General features: G+C 38.4%; 2 protein-coding genes across 2 annotated transcripts in view; both read right to left on the bottom strand.

Annotated features, from left to right (window-relative positions):
• The window catches only part of LOC127654640 (vang-like protein 1), a 57400-nt gene extending 56048 nt beyond the window's left edge, over positions 1-1352 (bottom strand). The window contains exon 1 of the mRNA XM_052141869.1: positions 1216-1352. The gene's annotated coding sequence lies outside the window, so the exon portion shown is untranslated. The remainder of the gene's footprint in view (positions 1-1215) is intronic.
• Positions 1353-9014: 7662 nt separating this feature from the next.
• LOC127654592 (helix-loop-helix protein 2-like) lies at positions 9015-9383 on the bottom strand. The gene has a single exon (XM_052141810.1). It carries the CDS (start codon positions 9381-9383, stop codon positions 9015-9017), a length of 369 nt encoding a protein of 122 aa, XP_051997770.1.
• Positions 9384-20280: the final 10897 nt, after the last annotated feature.

Below are 20280 nucleotides of genomic sequence, written 5' to 3'. Positions count from 1 at the left end.
AAGAATTCCCTACTACAGCTGTATGTTTACTTAATGAAAAAGAGGGATTAAAACGGGCATCTCAATAACATAAGGACTGTTGACCTCCAAGTACCCTCTTTAAAACCATCAAGATTAAGGTTAAAGGCTAAATTGTGCGCTGTCCCCTCCCAGCCACACCCCCTTTTTGCTATGGCTGTATATACAAACAGAATAAATTAGTCATTAATGATTAGAGTAAAAGATAAGTATTATTTCGCCTTGTTAATGCACCAACGCTCAAACGCAATGTGATAAATGCACAATTATGTATCATTCCACAAAAGCATTTGTTGTTTTCATGTGGACCACGCATTAAAAAAAACTGTTCCTGTTAAGCTTTGACGCTGAACACACCCATTTCTCATGCAAAAATGCGAGAATAGCCCCTCAACCGAGGAGCAGAATGTGTTGAAAGAAACCAACGCGAACCGCAAGAGGTTAAATCCTGCATAGCTCATGGGCGTAATGGATAGCGTTGGAAAGTCCGATTCATTTTAACGAGCCGATTCATTTGAGCAAGAATCTGTTCACATATCGATTCGTGTGAGCACAAGTACTTTGCGAATCGGTTCGACCAAATCATAACAAAGAACTAGTTCGAAACGAACGATTCATTCACGAATCGGACACATCTAGTAACGCATACACTATGGATACGACACCCAATTCAATGGAATGCCAACCATGTGCTTTAAAGTGGCACGTCACTGTCTCCAGTACATCCAATAAACAAATCAACAAATAAATAAACAAGCACTGAACACAAACACTCTTCATGGGGCGCACCCAGCAGAACTTGTTGGAGCCTGAATGACACTCGTAAGACTACTGAGGAGCTCATTCCAAATGGACCAAATCAATCGGCGTAAATTTTAGTAGTTGTATCTAAACGTAGTGTTATAAGTTAAATAGCAATTTCACTGTGCATATAATGGGTTAATCTTTGACGTCTCGCAGGAAGCATTAAGAATGAATTTGGTCTAAAACGGAACCCTGTCATTAAGGACTATAATCAATACTATAGACTACATGACCAATGGCTGGACATCTGTGTTTTACAGACAGAAGCAAGGACAATATGGCTTTAACAGCATTCATGCCGGTGTCTTTTAATGCCAAAGGTGACCATTGCTTGTTTAGATCAATGCAGTGAGCACAAAAGAATAATAGACAATAGGTATATCAGAAACTTACCTTGTCGCTACGCCAGCATCTTCCAATAAAATGATCCTGTGATCAAAGTATTGTATCCAGATTTACATTCTATCAAGCACTGCGACCAATCTGTAAAGCTTCTTCACAGGCGATGCACTTTGGCAGAGAAGGTGGAGGGACCTAGTCTGAATCCACTGTTTTGCGCTAGGGGGAGTTATCGCCTCTAGAGGTATAGCTACTGTTACAAAAAGTCATACCTCATGCATGTCCTCATTGATACCCATTGGCACGTGTGAGTTTAGATAAAGCCTTTGGCAGCATTTGTGGCAAAATGTTGATTACCATAAAAATTATTTTGACTAGTCCCTTCTTAAAAAGAAGAAGAAGAAGAAGAAGCAAAAAGCAAGTTTACAGTGAGGCAATTCAAATTTAATTTTATGGACCAATGTTTGGAGGGCTTAAAGACAGAACCGAAACGTCCGTTCTCCTGTACTGTGAGATATGAATACAATATAAGAAATTGAGAAAAAGAAGTGCGGGCCATCTTGTTTTTGAGGGCTTATGCTGTGTTCCATTCAAATCGGATGTGGGATATTCCTACACGATTTCTCCGATCTCCAGTCATAAATGTTTTCCATTGCCAGATGCTCTGAAGATGTCAGAAGAAAACAAAACAGCAATGCTCCCGTTAGCTTAGCAGGTGTTTGACTGTCACTAGATGTCTCCTAGCAACCCATTTCATAAAAAATCTGCAGCGCTAGCATTTGTGCTAACGTTTGAGTAACACACATTAATATCATGTATATGTGGTAACTTTGAATCATTTATTGATATTATTTAATACAAGGGAATGTTTATCACTTATTTTGCTTATCTTGCTGGGTGCCGACTTGATTGTGTGACGTCACGCACCTGCATCTTAGCCAAATGGGAATTACGACTTCAAGTGGCATTCCATGCACTTTTCCCAGTAGGAAGTTGGAAAATACGACTTTCTGAGTTGAATGGAACGCATTATTAAAGACAGAAATGTGAAGCTTATAATTTTATGAAAACAGTAACATGAATTCTTATGTTAAAACTATCTATCTATCTATCTATCTATCTATCTATCTATCTATCTATCTATCTGTCTGTCTGTCTGTCTGTCTGTCTGTCTGTCTGTCTGTCTGTCTGTCTGTCTGTCTGTCTGTCTGTCTTACTGTGAATTATACTGTGAATCCTTTACCCTCTCAGTGTCTCCAGTCTGTACTTACTCTGGACTTACTGATTGCATCCAGCGATCATACCACATAAAACTACTGAAGCGAGAGAGAGAGAGAGAGAGAGAGAGAGAGAGAGAGAGAGAGAGAGAGAGATCCTACCATTAAAGATTCCATTAAATCTCATTCCCTCCCCCACACATTTCATCCACTGTTCTTTTCATTTTAAGCATTCTATTCAGTGTACATTTTCAATGGCCACCAAAACAGGGTCGTTTGGGTTGTATTTTGGTTACACTCACATACTGTAATATACCCTTTGGTATATTGAATCACTAACCAGTGATGACAGGACTGAGGCCAGGAACATTACATCAGTAGGCATGATCATGAGGAGTGGTGTGGCATAGAGTTTAAAAGCTTAGGTTGGGTTAACAGAAAAAGATGCATCTGCAAGGAGCGAGCCATGAACTATCACTATTGGGCCCTTGAGTAAGGCACGTAACCCCTGGTTACTTCAGAGACGTTGTCCCTGTAGTAGTACTCTAAGTCGCTTTGGATAAATGTGTCAGATAAACAGTAGTGATAAGTTGACTTTGGATACTAAGAAACATTTTAGAGACCTAAACACATTACGAGTCATTCTCTCTAACAACTACGGCAGTTGCCACATTTACAATTATGACATACCTTATAGTACATGTTCTCATGGTAAATATGTTTTAAATTCATTAGAACTTAACAAGAAAGAACTTTAAAAAATTAAAAAGAAATGTCTGCAAGTTTTGTCAAAGGGCCCTCTAGTGTCCATGTTTAGCAATGGGTTATTTGTGCTTCAAAATGCATCAGAAGAATCATGATCCTGTGCTTGAGGAGTTAAATGTGTTGGGAGTCCTCAAGAATCTTTAAGATATATATTCCACTTGTGCACAAAACCATGATTTATGAAGACAATAGGATTTTTAACAGAACGACTCTTAATTAACATACTGATAAAATATCTTATGGAAAACAACAGTCTGCAATTACCAGGTTCGCCTAAAAATTCAGAACATTGGGATTTAAGTGAAGTATATTATCATAGGGTTCTGATTGTACATATGAACGAGGAAAAGGGACTGTAATTATTTCTTTATAGATATATAGAAAGAGATATTTAAAAAATTGAAAAAATACTTGACGTAGCTGTCCTTCACTAACCTTTAAGAAATTGTATTTTTCATAATTTTTTTCAAGTCGCTGTTACAGCTCCTCTTTGACCAATAGGTGGCGGCAAATACCATTTTTTGAGTTTATTAAGAAAATGTAAGTAAAATAAAATATTTTCTCTAAAGAAATTTAAAGCTAAAACAATGCATGTTGATTAAGTTGTTATCAGCTCATATTTCTCTGCGAAAAATGAGTTCACAGAGAACCAATATTTAGGAAAGTAGAAAAACTGTTCACCACAAATCTGGAAAGCAGGCGAGACTGGGGCTATATTTCTCACACTTTTTATTGCAAGGAATAGGCTATAGGGTTATGTTTTAAAGTTTCTGTATTTACACAAACCTTAATGTCTTGAAAAAAAGTCTGTTGAACATTTCCATTGACATTGCTCAGAGAAAATGACAGTTTACTGTAACACACGTTCTTTGTGACAATATCATATGTCACTGATAATACAGTTAGCCTATCTAAATTATCTTAAGACATATATCTTACATAAAAAATAAAAAATAACAAAATAAAAACACTAAGTGTTTTTTTCCACTAAGTGGCGCTCGTGAGCACACAATAGAATGATGCATGGCTTTTATGGTCAAAGCTGGAGAGGAGATGCAGGATAGCCAGCATGATATCTGCCCGTTCCAGTGGTCTTGTTTTTATAGAAAATTCTAGAGACTCTATGAAGAAGATATATTTTATTGTATTATTGTTTTTTTTATACCGTTAAGATTGTTTTTGTTCATATTAATAATACATCTTGATTATTGGGAACCGATGAAGACAAATTTCAACATAACAAAACAATTGCATTCATTTCTTTTCTTTATTCTTTAGATATATTTAAGACTCATTCCATGATATTATATTTTCCACGTAAATTTTGCTGTCTTTATCAAGAGATGATTAAATGTGTAAATCTTGATTTTTAAACATATTTTGTTTTAGGGTCAATTTTGTGTGACTTTAGCAAGCTTTACCTGCCAAAATCTAAACTGTTGTTGAAAACAGTTCACTGTGTCAGCTGCTGTTATGTGTAGTTTTTACATATTGTATTATAGCTAAAGATGAGTATTTATTATTTAATTGCTTAAAAACAATCGTTGTAATTCTGCTAAGATTGTTATAATAAATGGCAGTTATTTTATCTAATGCCATAGGAATATTTTATTTTGATGAATGGCTAAGTATCCAAGTAGCTACTTTTTGGGTTCATTGTATATAGCGTATTAGGGTACAAAGGGGTTAAAAAAAATGCTGGTCACATAGTGTATGGAGATAGAAAAACGAATAATAATAATAAAAAAATCTTGTTAAAAACAACTACTTGAGAAATCTCGCACGATTTCCAGTCAATTCTAATCACATTTGACATTTCATAACATCTTAAGCATTCAATATAAACAAATGTTACCGTTGTGATTGGATCAGTCAGTATGAGCTTTGAAAATAATTTCATAACAAATCTATTCCCCCTATTTAAGAAAAACATTGAGTTTTATGGGGGCCTTTAGCCCCTGCAAAAGGGGGTCTTTTTATTCCAAATACTATCCTTTCACTTATTTCGCAGTTATTAAAAAACGTTTGATTTAATCACCTTGAATCAAAATTAAAACAACAAATAACAATTTTTTCTCAGAATATGTGATAAATTCAGGAATTCTCATAAGCTGTATAAATTATCAACATTTTAAAAATGATTAAATCTTAGAACTAAAATTAAAATTAGACATTGCACACGCATTGTTCAGATGGATCAGGAATATTTTGAAGCGTATATATACTAGGCCCTATGGCAGTTTTTGTTGCGGTAAGTGTTTTTGGGAGAAAATAAAAGTGACTTATACCCCGGGGGCCTTTACTTTAGCCCCTTGTAGCCTACTCTGGGTGTGAAAATCCTATAATATTTCAAGGACTTAGAAATTTAGCAATCAAAGCAAATATAAAAAAATCAGTAATAGGCCTATTCATTGAATGCATCAACAAATGCATGCGGCAACCATGTCAGTCAGTGTTGGATGATGAAAATGTGATCATTGTCTGACGCGTGCACAGATGGTCTGGGAGTGCGCGTGCAGCCGGGCTGCATTGTTCTGAGCGTGACACTTTTTATGCGCGAGCTAATGAGAACAGACTGACTCTCGTTTTCCCCCTCTAAGTATTTTTTTTTTCTCCTGTTCCTTTCTTTAAAAAAAAAAAAACCCTTCCTATCCTCAGTCCATCATCCGTCCGTTTCCATCTATCTCCAAATAATTTGACAACTTTGACGGGTTGACACGGAAACAGAACGATAGATAGATAGATAGATAGATAGATAGATAGATAGATAGATAGATAGATAGATAGATAGATAGATAGATAGATAGATAGATAGATAGATAGATAGATAGATAGATAGATAGATAGATAGATAGATAGACAGACAGACAGACAGACAGACAGACAGACAGACAGACAGACAGACAGACAGACAGGAAAGAAGGAAGATACAGTGGCCCACTGGTTGGATGGGGTATATTATACATTGTTTTGTTTTGCAGAGAGGACAGATTGGCTCTTTGTATTAAGGGTTATCGTCTAATCCGGCTACCTGAACTGAGGGCTAATGTATTCGACCCTTCTCCGTGACATGCAGGCAGACTTATGGCATACAGCGAGACTTAGAGTCATTACATAATCCTCTATAACAAGGTCTTCTCACTTCTAACATGCCACACATATTACCTGTGTAAATAACTTTATGATGCACTTCCTGACATGGAAATGTTTAGGCTGCTTGATTTTCTAATCTTAGGTTATATTTTATGTTTTAAATCTAAATAAACGAGACCATTTCAATTTTCAGACATTTAGCCCCTTTCTTAAATTTCTCTTCTTAATTGTTTGAGTGACATCGGCCAATATACCTTCAAACGTGTATCAACATTATAGTTTCTGAACCGTGAAATAGAAACCCCCCCTCCCCCCCCCCCTCTCTCAGTCTTTCCCACGGGACGCTGCAGACGGGTCGTAATTCGGTTGCCTTGGTCCGTCTGGGCAAGCACCTGTCTCCTCTCTGGGATAGTCGCCAATGGGACAAGAGCAGAGCGGACTGTGAACACATGCACGCGTGTGACAGAATGAAATACTCCTTTTAAACCATGTTCTTACACTAATATTATAGTGACAAAAATGTAGGCTATTTTATTATTTTAAAATATGATTTCAGTGGTAGGAATGGACAGAAATGGCAGTCCATGTGTGAAGAGGAGCTACCAAATAAACAATATAAGCAACATATAGGAACACAATTAATTTTATTTCATTGTGTTGTTATTGCAAAAACTACAACAGACAAACCAGCATCGAATATATATGTATATATACACACCATTTCTTTTTAAATAGTTATGAAAAACTGCGTCGGTAAAAACCAGTGAACTGGCTATTCCACTACAAAATGACAGACAAACCCTAAATTAATAGGGTGATCTTTGGAGATGAGGCAGATGTCAGATAATTTGTTCACTATAAAATTTTCAAGAGGTTTACAAGAAACACGTAAACAAATAATCTGGTTCCACTTTAAAATAAGGTTCCATTTGTTAACATTAGTAAGTTATCATAAATAAACAATCAAACAATCAACAATATCTGTTACAGCATTTATTAATCTTTGTTAATAGAAAATACAATTGTTCATTGTTAGTTAATGTTAGTTCATAGCGTATTAGCTAATGTTAATTAATACAAGTTTTTATTAAAAAAATGTATTAGCATAAATTGAAATGAACATTAATTAAGATTACTAAATGCTTAATAAGTATTGTTAATTGTTAGTTCATGTTAACTAATGTTGTTAACTAATGTTAACAGATGGAACCTTATTGTAAAGTGTTACCAATAATCTTTATAAAATAGTTTGCGAAAGATAAAAGGAAACTATTTTAGATAATTTTTGGTCGCAGCAGAGAGAGCGTCTGTGGGTAGCAAACTTGGAATGCAAACAACCTGGAGGAAGAATAACTTTTTTTGTGTTGCCAATCATTATCTTGGCATTAATTGAGTTTATGAATGACATCGGAATCACAGAGAGTATAGTAGTACTTTTAAAACCGCAACAAGTCATCAGGTACCCAAGACGCTATCTATGAGCAATTTGTAAACGAAATAAACAATACAGCAATACTTCAGGGAAGTGCTTCTCGTTATCATACAGGACATCAACACTATTATAATGACCTTAGTGCATACACAGAGAAGGCCCTCCTACGCCTAAGAAAACTGCCAATGAAAAGTGCAAGTGAAAAGCAACAGAAAGCCCAACTCTGCCACACCAGTCTAAAATCTGAATAATCATAAAACATTAAATATTTATTTACATGTATGTAAACACCTTAGACAGGCTATTTTAAAGACACTCACATATGCTATTTTTAATTAACTTTATAAACATAATAAACAAGGAAATTATCAATTAAGAACTAAAAATGTTCCAGCACAGAAGTATCCACTTTTTTCAGAAGGTTGGCATTAAAACTGGTTGATTTATGTCCAGATTGTGCATACCAAATGTTATCTGTAACTATTTTTAGATGGATTAGGATAACTGTTCTGAATGCATATGATAGTTGGGAATGTATTAGTCTAATAATACAATCTAAATCAAAATTAGGTTGCTCAATCCTACCCAAGTTAAATCTTTCAATTTATTATGCCACAAATGTAATTATGATGTTGAGCTACTAGGCTATATAATCTTTGAACAGCTATTCTTTAAACTATCTTGCTATGTCAAACATTATTGCAACAAACAACATTTAGGTAACACTTTGTAACATTAATAACATTAACAAACATAATTCTAATATAATGCTTAAAATACAGATATCATTCAAAATATCATGAAACTTTCATATAGAAGCCTAGCTCATATTTGAATGTTCATGAACTACTGGTCTGTTAAGCAATAATGGTAACACTTTACAATAAGGTTCCACTTGTTAACATTAGTTAACATGAACTATCAGTGAACATCCAACATCCTTTGCAGCATTTATTAAACTTAGTTAATTTTGACATATAGTAATGCATTTATAAAACCAAAAGTTGTATTAGTTAATGCACTATGAACTAACAATGAACAATAGTATTTTTATTTAAAGCATTAAGAAATCTTAATAAGTGCTGTAAAAAATATATTGTTCATTGTTGTTCGTGATATAATGCATTAACAAATGTTAACGAATGGAACCTTATTGTATGTGTTACCGGCTATATTTGTTAATGACGTCTTAATGAAAGTAATTATAACGTGTTACCTATTTTTCTTAATATTTTGTGTTCTCCTGGAAAAGTAGACTACTTCTCCATGTCAGTAAACTTGTTCAAATACACCTGTAGGATTTCGCGTTGGTGGTAGACCTACTGTTGAATGCCCCCAAAGTTCGTCTAAACGTCCAAAACGTGGTTAAGGTAAGATATGTAACAGATAGCCAGGCGAAGTATTTCTATCTTTGAGAGCTTCTTGTCGGGTGGGAGTGTCGGTAGCAGTTTCCTAAGCTCAGCGAACGCTACGTTGAACGCTTCCACGCGGATGCGCTCGCGCGTGGCGTGCGCAGAGCGGTATTTCGCAGTCGCGCGCCGCCTTCTTCTCTTCTCCTCTCTTGTGAGTGCGGATGGCACAAGTGAGCGCGTCTCGACATCATCGGCCTCGAAGGGCCCGCGAGCCACACATTCCACCTTCATGATGTTTAGACATTCTGAGTCCGACTGTGACCAGGTGAGGTCAGTATCCGTTTGATCGGGACTCAGCATCATTTTCAGCAACGTAGAGGTTGTTAACTGCTCTGGTGAAGAAGAAAAATAGATGGTATATTATTCAAACATAAAGAATAATCTACCCTTATTGTAGCTTAATAGCTACATTCAGTAAATCTCAATCTAGCCAGCATGTATTGCACTGGGACTGCGCTTGTTCTTTTATAGGAGAAAAGTTACATAAGAGAATTACTTAAAGAATCAAATCAAACGAATGTATCCCTTGTACTTACTGTAATAAAAAACATATAAACGGATAGAGTATCTAAATTAAGTTTGAATTAATTTTATTCACCATTTATCCTGTGTTTGCAATAATTAATATCCTATGTTTGCACCCAGCAAATCAATGTTATTTTCACCACAGAAATAGCTACACATAGCCTAATGTTTATGAAATGTAATTGTCAATGTGCATTTCGTATCATTCAGCGCACTGTTTATAATCAGTAGGCCTAGATGGTTATAAATTTTCACTGGCTCCACAAAAAAGTGAATTGAAATCGATTACTGTCACCAAAGCAAAGTCATAGAGGACCATCTGTCGCAAAAGCAGAGGCTATACCTCCATATGACATAAGGGAGCGTGCATATTAGACATGGTGCTTCACAAACCTTTAATTTTATTTGCTCTTACTTAGCAGTGGTTGAAATTTTAAATTTGTATTTATATAAGATATGTAGGTTCACCTGGGCACATCACACAACTCATGTTACTTTTATTTGCGTGTTATTTGCATACTTGTTAAAATGATGAACTACATAATTGTTCGTGGAGCTACTCATAATTAACTTTGTTGCTGTAGTAATTCATTATAATAACATTGAATGTGTGTAACATGAACATTGTAATGTAAAGGGTTGTATTTTAAAGACATTTAGGGAAAATAAAATAAAAACAAAATTAAAGAACAAACACAATTTCTGAAACTCACCTTTAAAAAATGTGATGTTAAATTCAACGAAAATGTTATTTCTCAAAATGTAGATTTAATAAGTCTGTCCTTAGAGAAAAATGTTCACCTGTCCATTCTTCTTTCTCAAATCTTATTTCCTCTGCATTTGTTCATAGTAATTTATTATCCACTAAATAAGCAGGACGTTACCGTAGATTCGTGTTCTTGTACGATGACATTTCCATGGAGATTAATATAACGGGACCGGTAAGGCACGTTTGTAGATGTGATGCCCTCTGACCCTTGCGTGGACAACAATGAACACTCGTCCTCGGATAAAATCGAAGTGCCGTCAATCGTTCAGAATGTCTCTTCTATTTCCAGGGGATTTGGATAATATGGCTCCAATCATCCCTCTGTACAACCACATCCCTCTGTGCTTGTCCCTGTGCCTCTGATGATTTGAGAGATAACATTCCACTGGCTCTTTAATAAAGTACGAAATGACGGAGGATCTCTCTCTCTCTCTCTCTCTCTCTCTCTCACTCACTCACTTTATGCACTTGTCCACGACAGTCACACTCACGTCCCACCCCCTCGTTTCCCCCTTCCACTCAGCGACTTCTTTCTCTTCCAGAGTGAAAGGACCGCCTCAGGCAAGAGCCTTCAAACATGCTGGACGTCAGTTCAGGGGGTTGGCAGTAAGACACGGGTTAATGAATATGCATACACTTCTATTTATGTGGGCTTTGTTGGAGCAGTTGAAAAGTTAATTGAAGTACAGCTTTTTAAAAGAAAAAAAAAAACTATAAATCTAGACAATCCACACACAAGATTTAAATAAACCCCCTTTTAGATTTAGGTGAGATTTTGTGTGATAGCAGTCTGCTGCAGTGTGACTTTAGATGCAGCTTCATCTGAAACTAATTCAAACAACATTCTCTAATTATTTTGTAATTATTATACATGTGATTGAATAACCTTCATTCAGAGACTAAATTGAATATTTTGTTAGACAAAATGCATGTCATACTGGTGAAAAACACATTAAAAATTATGAAAAAGAAAAGGTGAACTGTCACAGTATCTAAAATGTACAATCTCCCTCTATTTTATTAATTGAAAGAATATTACAGGTTATTTAAGTTAAGCTCAGTCGATAGCATTTGTAGCATAATGTTACAATTATGCTACAAAAAAAAAAAGATTTTGTCATCTCTCCTTTTCTTTAAAAAAAGCACTTATAAGGGAAGTGAATGGGGACAATTTTTGGGGCGTTTAAAGGCAGAAATGTGAAGCTAAAAATAAATAATTAAATAATTAAATTCACTGTGGAGGCCAGTTCCCCTCTGTCTAACATGAATATAATACCAATAATAGCTATTTATGTGCAGTGCAGGTCTTAAAATTAGTGAACTAAGTAAGTGTTAAGGGCCAGTGTTTAAACAAAGATTTTGTATGAACTAAGATTAATTACGAATGTCTTTGAAGTTCTTCCTGGATTAACTGCAGAAGTTCATATAGATGCAATTGTCCTTTGTTAGTTTGGCTGATGAGGGCTTTAGTTGTCATTTCGGTGAGGACTATCTTTAGTCCAAGGTTCAGGCAGTGGCATATGAAGTATCCCATGTCTTATGGTTGGAGTTGGCATCAGTTCATCCCCTGAAGTCCATCATAATAGGCTGAAGTGATGTCTGGCTGGCACCGGCTTCATTTAGTTGTCATCAAAAACGAAAGGGCGAGTGGTAGACACAGAGGGAGAGGGAGAGAGAGGACATAGAGAGAAAAACTTGCTCGCTGGTTCCCCAGACATGTGTCGCCCTGTCCTCAACTACTCTTCCACCCAAAGTTAACAGTTATCAAAATGTTAAAATGAATATGAAATTTAACAGGTAGCTTAAGCAACAATAATAAAATGGGGCTAATATGATCATATTTCTTTGTTCGAGTCAGCCCAATTGAAGTTTATTTATTAGTTAACTTGCAGGACATCCTCCCAGTAATGCATTACAATAATCTAGTTTTGAGGTCATGCATTAATTACTTTTTCAGCATCAGCAACAGAGATCCTGAGTCATAACTTCTGAGGTGGAAGAATGCTGTTCTACAAACATTGGAAATTAGATTTTCAAAGGACAGATTGGTATGAAATATAACACCTAAGTTCTTAACTGTAGAGGATGATGTAATAGTACATCCATCAAGAGGCAAATCATATTTTAGCTGCTTATTTTTAGAGGGTTTTTTTGTCCAATAATTAGTACCTCTGTTTAATCGGAATTGAGTAGAAGGAATTTTCTGGCCATGCAATCTTTGATTTAACTGATGCACTGCTAATTTGGAGAATTATGAAATTTAACCAGGTTTCAAAGAAATATCAAGTTGAGTAACGGCGACATAACTGTGGAAACTTAATTCATGATTCCTGATAATATCTCCCAGGGGAAGCATATATAAGGAGAAAAGAAGAGGCCCTAAATCTGATCCGTGTGGCACTCCATACTTTAACTTTTGTTTGATTTGACAATTCCTCGTTTTCACAGACTAAGTGGTAGCGGTCTGCTAAATAGGACCTAAACTATGCTAATGCAAGTCCACAAATGCCAACAAAATTCTCAAGCCTATTCAAGAGAATGTCATGATTTATGGTGTTGAAGGCAGCACTAAGATCTAAAAGCGTTAGAAGGGAAATGCAGCTGCGATGAGGTGATAAGAGCAAGTCATCTGTAACTCGGATAAGTGCAGTCTCTGTACAGTGACAAGGCTTAAATCCTGAATGAAATTGTTCATATATACTATTTTTCTGTAGAAATGAACAAAGTTTGGAGGACATTACATTTTAAAGTATTTTTGACATAAACAGGAGATTTGAAAGCGGTCTATAATTAGCCATTTTTCCAAGATCAAGCTGTGGCTTCTAAATAAGCGGTTTGATAACTGCTATTTTAAAGTTTCTTGGGTCATGTCCTAAGGATAGCGATGAGTTAATAATATTAAGAAGAGGTTCTGAGATGACTGGGAATATGTCTTTTAAGTGCTTTGTTGGTACAGGATCTAACATACATGTTGTGACTTTTGATGTTTTGTTAAGATTTGTTAGCACTTCATGGCCTATGACAGTGAAGAATTGAAGTTGCTTGTGAGGAAAATTATGAGATACTGTTTTCTGTGGTACTGTGAAAGACGATTGCATAATTCCAATTTTATTTCTGATGATTTAAATTTTATCAGTAAAGAATTCATTAAATCATTACTATTGTGCTGTGATGGAATATCTGGTTCAGTCGAGGTTTTATTCCTAACCAATTTTGCCACATTACTGAAAAAACACCTAGGATTGTTGTGGTTATTTTTTATGAGTTTGCCAAAAATATGCTGACCTGTCAGCTTTTAGTGCCTGTCTGTAGTTACAGACACTATTCTTCCATGCACCACGAAATACCTCTAATTTTGTATTCTTCCACTTGCACTCCATTTTCCAAACTGCTCTCTTGAGAGCATGAGTGTGATCATTGTACCATGGTGCATGGCTTTTTTCTTTAATCAAAGCGGGCGACACAATAAAAAGTGCTTGAGAAGACTGTATTTATATTTTCTGATATTACTTCAAGTTCTTCTAGACTTTTTGGCTTACTAAGTATCTGAGATAAATCTGGAAGATTATTAGTGAAGCTATCTTTAGTGGTCGAAAGAATAGTTCTACCCGAACGATAGCATGGTGTAGATTGAGTTACATTAGCTGATTGCAGCATCTTTAGTGGTCGAAAGAATAGTTCTACCCGAACGATAGCATGGTGTAGATTGAGTTACATTAGCTGATTGCAGCATACAAGAGACGAGGTAATGATCTGAGATGTCATCACTCTGCGGCAGAATTTCTATAGTATCAATATCAACTCCATGTGACAGAATTAAATCTAGCATATGATTACGGCGATGAGTTGGTCCTGTCACATTTTGCATGACTCCAAGAGTTTAGAATATCGATAAATGCTAATCCCAATGTGTCATTTTTATTATCTATGTGAATGTTGAAGTCACCAACAATTAAAGCTCTATCAACAGTAATTAATAGATCTGATAGAAAATTTGCAAATTCACCAAGGAAATCAGAATATGGCCAGAGTGATTTGTATACTGTAGCAAGCGCAAAAGACGACAGAGACTTTTTTATTGAATCTGACAGTGTCACATTATGCATTATTAGTTCAAAAGACTTAAACTCATATCCTGTCCTTTGAGTAACACCACTGTAAATTGCAGCAACACCTCATCCTCGAACCTTCAGGCAAGGCTCATGATTATAACAATAACCTGGGTGAGTAGATTCATTTAAACTAATATAATCTTCCAGTTTAAGCCAGGTTTCATTCAAACAGAATGCATCCAAATTGTGATCTGTAATACTTTATTTTACAATTAGAGCTTTGGTTGATTTCTTTCAAAGCACTAACTTATATAAGTTTTAAGGTAATTAAATGTTTTCTAAATTATTTAGGGAGGGGTTTGTGTTTGGTAGTTTGGGGAAGAGACGAGTCTCTATGTGATATCTAGGTGATACAGTCTCTATGTGTTTTTGTTTATGTAACCTGTGTGATGTCTCAAGGAAGCTAGCAGATGTTCAAATTAGCCCGTTTGTCTGCTTCTTGACCTGGGCCCCAGTTAGTCAAATACTATCACTTTTAAGACTATGAGCCAAATTACTAGAGAGGAGAGCGGCACCTTCCCTGGAGGGATGGAGTCCGTCTCTCTTTATCAGTTTAGGTCTACCCCCCAAAAATCTTCCAATTATCTGTAAATCCTATGCTATTTTCTGGACACCACTTAGACATCCAGCCGTTCAGTGACACTAATCTACAATAAACTTCATCACCACGATGAGCAGGGAGGGGGCCAGAGGGGGCCTGATCTCCAACTAGCGAAGCCGCACATCGTTAGTGCCAACATGAATAACAATTTTAGAAAATCAACATTTACCATTAGCCAGCACTTGTAAATTTGATCTGATATCAGATGCTCTGGCACCAGAAATTCATTTAACAATAGTGGCTGGAGTCTCTATTTCCACCTTCCTTACAATAGAATCACCTATGTTGTTGTGTTAGTTCCTGATTTGAGATTGATGCAATAATCTGTGAAAACACAGAGGAGAAAACGAATGCACATAGTTGAAATGCGGAAAAAAGAAAAGAAAAGAAGGAAAACAGATGCATGCGGTAATATATATGCAGTTGAAACAGTAGAAAGTAGGGGAAAAAATAAATCATGCGGTAAAATAAAATTATGAGCGTAGAGGAATAAGTAATGCTAAGCGGGCTAGCAAGCTACCAGGGGAGGAATGGCCATAGGGAGAACTGGGAATTTTCTCTGTGGGCCGGCTGCGAAACTAACTGGGGCCCAGGTCAGAAAGCAGACAAACTGGCTAATCTCAATGTCTGCTAGCTCCCTTGAGACATCACACAGGTCACATAAACAAAAACACATAGAGAACGGGCAGCGATAAGCTGAAACGGGACAGAAAAGGACAGCGACAAAAGGACACTCAACAACTTTTGCGTCAGTGAAAAATCTTTCACCTATTCACTGTAATTGCTAGTTCATAGTCATAGTCTGCCTGCCGCTGCTTATAGGAGAAAGTGTCTGATGAGCAATGCCAGTGTAACCCAAGAGTTGACTCTTGTGCATCTTGATAACCCTCGCTGAGCCACTGGATGCTGCTTTGAGATTGAGCATCAGCTGGCAGGTGGCTGATGACTGATGGATCATTACTCGCCCACTGTCTTAGATCGAAGCCTCCAGAACTTAAGAGACTGCGGAGTCTGTCTACAAGATCTTTTGCTGTGTCACTTGAGGTGAAGCTCTGAAGGCAGTTGTCAAAATAGAAAGATTTCTCTAATGAGTACTGTGTGTCTTCAGACTCACTGTGATCCAGGACGTGCTTCTGTAACGCGCATGTGGCGCAGCAAGGACTGCACGTTGTTCCGAATGGAAGTACTTGCCATTCATACACATCTGGTGCCTTATCTCTCTGAAGATCTCTCCAAATGAATCTCAGTAGTGGTTTGTCCTCAGGCAAAAGACGTACCTGGTGGAACATCCCACGAATGTCACTACTAATGGCGATGGAATGTTCTCTGAATCACAGAAGAACTGACAGAAGAGAAGGACTGAGTGGTGGACCCGGGAGCAAGTACTCGTTCAGGTTGCGGCCTTGGTAAGCAAACGAGCAGTTGAAGACAACCCTTTTCTTTCCGTTATGCTCCACCAAATGATGTGGAATGTACCAGCTCTCTTTGGAACAGTCCACCTGCTCAGGAGTGAGTTTTGTGATGTTACCAGCTTGCCGTAACCTGACTATCTCCTCTTGGTAGGCCACCGCTTGATCAGGATTCTTGTTCAAACGATTCTCTATTCCCCTTAATTGTGGCAGGACAGCTTCTTTGGGTGCATGTAGACCTGGCATATCTCCAGCACGTAGAAGGGGGGTCGCATAGCGCTGGATTTCGTTAACATCCACTCTCCTGGTTTTATCCTGAAGAAGTTGGATGGGCTCTTGATCCTGTTTAGACCTCATCAGTACCTTCTCGTTTCGATATGGAAGAATGTCCATTTTCCACAGTTTCTCCACATTCACATAAAGGTCGTTAGTGGGCCGTAAGCTGGTGAAAATACATTGCTGTGGGGAAAGTCTGCTGGTTAGTTCTTGTGCTGGGCCCTGTAGCGTCCATCCTAGGCGTGTTCTCACAGCAGCAGGGCCTCCAGGTGGACCCAATCTGACCGGTTCTATGGGTGTGATGAGGTGAGGGCAGTCGGAACCAATGAGAACTACAGGTTTCACTTTGTAAAGGTGCTGTAGTGGCAGGCCTACAAGGTGCTTGTACCTCTTCTGGAGTACCTTGACGGGATGCGTGTGCTCTGCTAAACCCAGAATACTGGCTGTAAATGCGCTCTGTATCCTGAAAGCCTTACGAGGGTTAACCACTGAAGACACAGTAAAGGTCACAGCCGCCCCGTGAAGAGTCTGTGTATCTTGCCTGACTGTACAGAGAACCAAGTCCTCTGGCTGTCCTTTCAGATTCAACCTCTGCACAGCTTTGTGTAGAATAATAGTCCGCTCTGACCCATCATCGAGGATTGCATACGCCTCCATGGATTTGTTGCCATTTCGAGCAGAACTTTAGCCACCTTTAGCAGAATTTTATTCTCACAGGTTGGACGATCCACATACAAGACTGCACTGGCTGGAGCCGATGCTTCTGTGGCCCTGCTCTGTTCATTCACATCATGTAAGGCTAACACATGCTTTCTGTTACAAGATGGACAAAGGGCTTTCAGTGTGCAATTGGCAGCATGATGGCCACGCCCACAGCGCCAGCATCTATTTTGGCCTTTAATCCAATTCACCTTCTGCTCTTTGTTGAGTAACTTAAAGTTCTCACAGCCACTCAGGAAATGTCTGTTATTGTCACAGTATGGACAGTAAACATTCACCCCTTCTCTCCTAGCAGCAGTTGGTTTGGGTGGATAAAATGGTGATGCTGGGCTGGCCTTCGGTTTCTCTGTACCAAGGAGGATGGTAGTGGGTTTGCGGGGCTGCCTATGGTCGCTCCTCAACTCCCTCCTCGGCACTGTCGTAACTCTAGACTGACTGGTATAGTCAGTGTGGTCATCCTGAACTTGTAGCTCGTACTCAAGCCAGTCCGCAAAGTCCAATAATGTGGGGATAGTGACATGAAGAGGATGTGTGTACCTCTTGAAACTGGACCTGAGATCATGTGGTAATTTGCTCATCAGTCTGGACACATGTGATCCACACTCCAACTCAACATTACCTTTCTGACCCAGCTGTTCCAACATACTGACCAGGGAATGCCAAGTCCGAACATGCGAAATGTTTTCACATCTCCACTGCGAATGTTTGGTCCATCCATCAGTTCTGCAATGCGTTGTAAGGCTAGCTGATGTGGCTGGCCATACATTTTATTGAGGGCTATCATTGTGTTTGTGAAGGGAAAGCTTGAGTTACTGTATGAGTCTGCCACAAGTAGGGCTTCCTCCAACTTAAGATGGTCCGTGAGGATCTGATACTTGAATCGCTCTGTTGCATCCTCAGGCAAAATGTTCTCCAATGCTATTCTCATTCGAGAGAAATCTCTAGAATCAGGGGAGGTTAGGAAGGGAATGGTTGGAGCAGGGCCCCGGTACATTTTCTCCTGCATTGATGAAGACTGATAATACGCCTGTCTATGGCCTGAATGCGGAGGTAGCACACGCTCATATGTTGTGGTTTCGAACTCTGGCTGATGAGCTGGAATGTGTTGGGAGGAACGAGAGTACCTGGGTTGAGGTGAGTCACTGTAACGCACTTGTGGTGGTGCTCTTACATGTATTGAGGAGGAAATATCCATGTTTCTGAAATCCTCAGCTAATCCAAGTCGCTCATCCATTGTAACTGAGCACGGTTCTCTCATGGCCGTAAGCGGTGTTGGGGGGTTTGTCCGTGGGGCTGGAGTAGGACGGAACCGTTTTGGAGTCTCAGGGCTCACCACTGAAGAAAAGGGACCTGGAGATAGCACTGGTATAGTCACTGGCCTGGAGGGGGCTCCCCCTTCCGCCTTAAGACTTTGAAGTTCCTGATGTAACATGGCATTCTGTTGTCGCATCTCCTGTAATGCTGAAATAACATCTGGAAGCTGGCTGGTTTGTAGCCGCAAGTCTGCATTCTCACGTTTCATCACCTGCAGCATAGCTGTAAGCTCTACTTCCTCTTCTCCCCGCCCATCAGATCTTTCACTTTGCCATTCATCTCTCAGTGTCCACTTATCATGATCTAACTCTTGACTGACAGGAGAAGTCGATCGAGTCTGTCATATCATACTTGGTGACTGAACTCTGCTATGACTGAATTCTGGGAGTGGCTGTCGATGTGGCAATGGCTCACCAAGCTCGTAATAAACTAAATGAGTCGGTGGGTTGATCTGTCTTCGTGGGCGCACGACAGGCTCTTTCCTCTCGGGTTGAGACATCTCTGTAGCGATTCAACATCCGGCTCGAAGGACCATGAAAAATCTTTCAACTATTCACTCTAATTGCTAGTTCAGGTTGGCCGAAGGCTGCAGTTTGTCCGGTTAGAACAACGATGTCTCACTCAGGTTATGTTCCAAATCGTTGGTTTATTGAAGATGCATAGATGTGTGGTTCTGTTAATACAAAATACAGATATAAACATATATAAACCATAAATAACGTCAATAAAGCTTCTTTGGTAAAATACTGACGAATAGCAGTGAAATATAATACAATACAATCTCTATGATGATGATATACTTGAAAAGGTGGGGATGGATGTGTTTGCGCTAACACTGTGCACGAGCTGTGCACGCGAGCATGGCTACTGATGCATGTGCGGTCGAACCGAGATGTAAACAACTATGAGCGCATGCGCACGATCTGAGGTACAACCGTGCCTCGGTTATAATAAGGAATAAATATAACTATTACTAACAACAAATGACATAAATATACATGGAATTGTAGCAGTGTCACAGCAGTAGAATAAAATTAAGTAAACAACCTTAAATGTAAACAGGGATACAGGCGGATTAGCTCCGCTGAGAATGTTCAACAATTATGTGATTACTTACAGTGTAATGCACGCACACGCACAATCGATAAACTCCTCCGATTTGGGCTAATACACTATGTTTCACTCTACAAACTATATACAATATTCAGCCGATCTCCTTTCCATTTATCACCCGTCTAACTCTCTCCCTGTCACTTCGCAAAACCTCCAGTGGACAGTTTTGGAATAGTCCATTTCTCGCTGAATAACAGGGGTAGCTGGGAGAGTCCATGTGCCAAAGGGGAGCACTTTTTACAGTCAGTGACACCCCAAAACCCACCCCCCTCTAAACAACTTTTGGATCAGCAATACCCCATAGATTTTCTCTGTTTCTACAGATCTTTCATATTATCTGTGTCTGTGGGTAAAATCATGG

The sequence above is a fragment of the Xyrauchen texanus genome, chromosome 14 (genome assembly GCF_025860055.1).
Source record: "Xyrauchen texanus isolate HMW12.3.18 chromosome 14, RBS_HiC_50CHRs, whole genome shotgun sequence".
Lineage (NCBI taxonomy): Eukaryota > Metazoa > Chordata > Actinopteri > Cypriniformes > Catostomidae > Xyrauchen > Xyrauchen texanus.
Note: the sequence above shows the minus strand (reverse complement) of the source record. Positions and strands in the feature narration are given on the sequence as shown.

Coding starts and splice junctions, on each gene's coding strand:
- LOC127654592 (XM_052141810.1), bottom strand. CDS start 9,383: ATGATGCTGAGTCCCGATCAAACGGATACTGACCTCACCTGGTCACAG.